The sequence below is a fragment of the Populus trichocarpa genome, chromosome 2 (assembly GCF_000002775.5).
Source record: "Populus trichocarpa isolate Nisqually-1 chromosome 2, P.trichocarpa_v4.1, whole genome shotgun sequence".
NCBI lineage: Eukaryota > Viridiplantae > Streptophyta > Magnoliopsida > Malpighiales > Salicaceae > Populus > Populus trichocarpa.
Genome location: NC_037286.2, coordinates 22,359,950 through 22,365,594, shown reverse-complemented (window position 1 = coordinate 22,365,594; position 5,645 = coordinate 22,359,950). Strand labels below are relative to the sequence as shown.

At 30.7% G+C, this 5,645-nt stretch overlaps 1 protein-coding gene across 1 annotated transcript; it reads right to left on the bottom strand.

The window, feature by feature from the left end:
- Positions 1 to 3,267: 3,267 nt before the first annotated feature.
- LOC7489917 (galactolipase DONGLE, chloroplastic) lies at positions 3,268 to 4,884 on the bottom strand. Its single transcript, XM_002301601.4, has one exon. It carries the CDS (start codon positions 4,810 to 4,812, stop codon positions 3,391 to 3,393), a length of 1,422 nt encoding a protein of 473 aa, XP_002301637.3. The 5' UTR covers positions 4,813 to 4,884; the 3' UTR covers positions 3,268 to 3,390.
- Positions 4,885 to 5,645: the final 761 nt, after the last annotated feature.

Here is a 5,645-nt window from a genome sequence, read left to right as displayed (position 1 = left end):
ATAACAATACACACACACTAACTAACTATTTGACTTGCGTATCACTGCGTGTCATAAATTTTTCTTTAAAAATACCCTGGGTATGCAGGCTATTCTTTTAAGAAATTCAAAGTATAAATTAAAAAACTCATGCAAGTATCTGATCAAATAAATCCATAATCATTTATGTAAATAAACAAACAAAAAGTTGTTAACAATAACCAAAAGAAAAACAAGAAAAATTAAGAGATAGATATAAGTCAAGATATTTGATCTTATAAAATGAGATAGTTACTCATTTGTATCTACTGAATTTGTTTATTAAAATCAATAAAAAATAATAGAAACATAAATACATTAAATAAAATAAAAGGAAAAAAAACATTATGCAAGGCCAAACATATAATAAATACTATTTCATAATAAATATTATTTTTATAAAATAAAGCTCACCTATATAAAATAAAAGGAATTATTCAAAAATTAAATACAAACAAAATTATTATTTTAAAAAATATTTATTCAAAAAAGGTATGCAAAACCCATGGCCTAAATTATGATAATAGAATAAATTGATAGAAAAAAAATTAAAGATAACCACAAAATCTTCAAAGGCCAAAGGATGAAACCAGAGAAAAAAACCATAAAAAAATATGATTAAAAGAATGAGGGAGAAAATTGAAATAAAAAATAAATTAGAGGGCAAAAAAAATTTCATTTAGAGGGTTAATTTAAAAGAAACTTTAACAAAAGAAAAATTAAATCAAAAGAGTGAGGGCTAAATTGAAAACAAAAAATAAAACAACATAAACTTTGATTGAATGATGAAATTAAAAACCAACAAAACTTTAACTGTAACATCCCCAATATTTGGGTACAAATCCTTTTATAATAAATCCGCAAATAATATAATGTTTGTTAATTGGTCGCAAAATGGTTGATCGGTTTATTTGGAAACTCAATCGATCGACCGGATATACTAAGACCTTGTTCTTAAGTTTTAATCAGTTTCTATCTTTGGTATTACGTAAAACTAACAATATTTTTACTGAAATTTTAGTAGAGTTTCCTTTATATTTAAGAAGTTTCAAGTGTCGACATCAATCAAACAAACTAAAATAAGAAACACTTCATAACCACAGATCATACAAAACCCATCAATTTATTCCTGATCTAGTCATCCTCGATCTCGATATCATTAATCCATAATACCACTAAGAACTATTAATCTTCACATTATCAGTAATATTACTAAACATCGTGCTATTTATTTTGTTTTTTCATTAACTTTTTTCTTCAATTTCATCCCTCATCATTTGGTTTCATTTAATTTTTATATCAAATTTGGTCTTCATTTTTTTAATTGCTATTTGTTTTTTTAATCATTTTCTTATTTGAATTTTATTTTTAATTTCATCCATTGGCATTTGATTTCAACTTATTTTCATATGAAATTTAGTCCCCATTATTTTTATTGCTACTTCTTTTGTTTTGGATTCATTTTTTATTGCATTTTAAAAATTTCATCCCTTAATATTTTGTTAAGTTTTCTTCGTTATGTTTTAGGTTTTGTCTTTTATAGGGTTAGTCTCGGGCTCATGACTAGGGTCACGAGTTTTAAAGGTGAACACGTGTTGACTTTGATATTTTTTAGATCAGTTTTTTAAATTGATTTTTTTTTCAATTTCATCATTCAATATTTGATTTATTATGAATTGGTCTTCCTGATTTTTTTTAACTTTTCTTTTTGGAGTTATTCCAATCTTGTGCCCATGGTCATGGGGTTAGTCGGTTTACCCAAGATGACTTGAATTTTTTTTCATTGTTTTTTTTTCAATTAATCTTTTTTTATTTTTGCCCTTCAACATTGAATTCTTCGATAATTTAGCTTCATAATTTTATTTAGTTCGCTTTCGATGGAGTTACTTTAGTATCACAACCAGGTTGCATATTTGACATGCTAACCTAGATGGGCTCGATTAGGTTTTTTTTTTTTTACCTTTTTTACTTGTCAATTTTTTTGTCAATTTATTTATTGTTGTTGCATTTGATTTTGTATTATTTAAATTAATCAAGTTTATTAAACTCAATCAAGTCAATGATTCAATTATTGAATTTTTATTTTTTTATCTTTTTGAAATATTTGTATCATTTAACATTTTTTTATATTAAAAAAAATGTAAGTCGATCTCGGCATATCACAACTACTTATCTAAGTCATAACTAATTGTCCCCTTTCCGATACTTCTCACAAATTTTTATTTTTCCTTTCAAACCTTATATTTTCTTTTCCTTAGAAATTCAAAACAAAATTTAGCAATAGAGAGCTTATTTAAAGGAATTCCAAAAACTTTTCAGGTCCCAATCCATCTAACCAATATGAATACAGTTATGATTGATGTGATTGGTTTCTAAACAACTAGGTCGGTGGTATTTATTTAATTTAATTTTTTTTTTTTTTTTTTTTTTTTATGGTGAGTACACAGCTGGTACTCTTCCGGGCATTCAACAGGCGAGTAGTAGCTCCTCGAATTGCTTGTTTGCTTCCCATCTTTGACGAACAAGGCACGATCCGAAGGTAATTCGCATTACAGTAAATGACTTTAGTAAAAGAAGAGAAATTTGATACAATTTAGTAAAAGAAGAGAAATTCGGACTCGAAATCTCTTTAAAATAAAAGAAAACGCACATTAATACCAGTTAAGTTATAATTTAATTATTAATGGTAGTCATTGATATGTTACCTAATTTTTCATTACAAGTAGAGTAATTTTTTTTAAAAAAGTCAAGCCATTTAAAGCATTTATTACTACTTTAATTATAGCATGAAGCAATTAAACTTAAAGTGATTTTCTTCACACTAGTGGATTAAGATCACCATCTTCAAAATCCAACGAAAATGATGTGCCGACCAAGCAATTCAATCCAAATATTCATCCAAGATCATACTTATGAAGAAGAGAAATGATTGAGCTTCAAATAAAGGACGAATTAATCACCACAAACAGTTTGGTTGAGAGCCATCAGAAGAAGGAAGGATCAGAGGAAGAACATCCCAAATCAACATGAAACCTTGATCACATTGTGTATGGACATTATATATATGTTTATGAGCTTCTAGTCTATATATATATATTAATTAACCAAGAAATTATTAACTTATGGTCTCAGATCATGATATTCAGGGCTTAACCTGATATCAATGAGTAAAGAAGTGTGAAAATTAGAAATGTTTGAAGTGATTCTAGAAACTAATTACCTTGGATCCAACAATATTATATGAACAAATTAAAGAAAAGGTTAGTTTGATTCTTTATTCAAGCAAAGCTTATTTTAAAGCTACAAAATCTTTGCCCTAAAATACTAATACTGAATCTAATTCTTAATTTACAGAACATTAAGCTCCTCTACCTATAAAAGAATATACAAGGCGAAGGAGTTCATCAACCCTAAGATTGTATCATCCTTCAAGAATTCAGTTCTTTGAGACTGAACCAAGTTTACAACATTGCTTGCAGCATTTTTCAAGGGCTCCATGTTAATATTTTGAGCCCTACTTAATATCGATTCCCTTGCTCGATTGAAAAGATTTTCTTCATCCTTTTGAACCTGATCTCTCTTTAGACATTTGAGTAAGCTGATATAGGATCCCAAGTCATGAACACATGAAGGGTTTTGCATGTTGAAGAAGTCTAGTGCTATTTCAACACCCACATGTTCATAACATGAACAGCTCCATGGAAACTCATATCTCCCTCCAAAAACCCTAAGGTTTTCGTTGAGAAGAACCCCTGGTAACTTTGTGATGGGATCATTAACATTTGCAATTCTCAAAACTTTTACCCCTAATTCCTCACATCTCTCCTTGAAGCTGGAGTTTCCTACTCTTGGCCCTCCAAATGAAAAAACCGTTACTGGCACGTCCAGTTTCGGGTCGAGCCTATTCAATCCAAGCTCGGCAATATCATAAGCAAGGAGAAGAGCCAATGAACTTCCCATACTATGCCCTGCCAAGGAAATGCTAAGTTCCTCACCTTTGTACCTGTTTAAGAGCCTTGATACTTCGGATAGAAGCTGTTCGCGGCAACTTCCTAGTCCGAACTTGTTATCACTTTCATTTGAAGTGTACAAACTCAAAAAACCAGACTCTACTTTCACTTCTGGGCGTGGATTATTGGGGTCTAGCCTTGCCGGGGTCAGTGAGCTCATGAGATTTGATATCCACTCCGGGTTTGTTACTGTTCCTCGAAATGTAATGACTATGTCTCTCCTCCCAAGTCTCCTAACCGCATCATCTGAAGATACAGCAACATATCCAATCCAACGCCCGCAAGAGGGTTCATTTTGGATCGGAATGTTGACATCCGGAGTGGCGTATATGTACTTGGTGACTTCGTAATCGGAATTTCCCATTCCAACCTCTCTAAACAAGTTCTTCTTCCCGTACTTGCAAGTCAAATATCTTTTGGATTTAGGGTTGAGGTCAAAGGCCTCATAACAAGCGGTGACAAACTCCCCATATCGAATTATCTCTTGCCGGAGAAAAGGGTGCAAGGGTTCGACAAGGCCGTCCCAGTTGTTGCATCCTTGAACCTCTCTCCACATGTGAGCCAAACTAGAACTGCTAGTGCTAGAACTAGTCTTGGCTAATTCTGTTGACATGGCTGGTGTTATAAAAGAAGAAACATGCGACTGTGATCTAAAAGCAGTGGTGTCAGCCCTCTTCTTGGGCAAACAAAGCTGCCCAGAAGAATGAGACCGGGGTACCATGCTCCCTGAATATGCAACATGATTCATACTTGGAATGTTTGGCATCAAAACTTTAGAAGCCATTATGGGGAGAGAGTACTTTGAGAAAGAAATTAAAGGAGGGATCACAGAGGCCTTCTTAGCTATGGAGATTGTGGTCATGAAGAGAGTAAGAGAAGTGGGATTATATAAAGAGAGGACACAGATAGACAGTCACAGAAGGAAATTAATGGAAAAAGAAAGGAAAGTAAAAGGACATGTTTGGCGAGTATTTGACTGAGAATCATCTTTTCAAAATTCCAAGCTTTTGTTTTAGTTTATGTGGTCGGTTGTTTAATTTCACACAGTCATGTTTCCTAACACTATATGTTTGGGTACATGGTCATGTGAAAACGTAGATGTACTGAGAAAGGGTCCAGAGAATTTTGTTACGATTTTTTTTAAAAAAAAATTAATAATCTTTTAACCATATCACATCTATGTTAATTTTCCTTTTTTTTTTTCTTTCAAGAAACCTAAACTCACCCAGTTTTTTTTAGATAGATGATGTTTAATAAAAAATTAAAATTTAAAAAATTATTATTATTTCAATATTAAATATCACCTTAAAGCACATGGTCGTGTGAAAACGTCAATGTGACGTGTTTGAGAGTGTGGTTGTGGTTGCTTTTCAAAGTATTTTTTACTTGGAAATGTATCAAAATAATATTTTTTATTTTTTAAAAATTATTTTTAACATCAGCACATCAAAATCATCTAAAAACACTAAAAAAATATTAATTTAAAGAAAAAAAAATTTAATTTCTTTTTAAAATACTTTCAAAACATGGTTGCAGTTGTTTTTAAAAGTACTTTTTACTTAGAAATGTATTAAAATAATGTTTTTTTTATTTTTTAAAAAATTATTTTTAAAATTA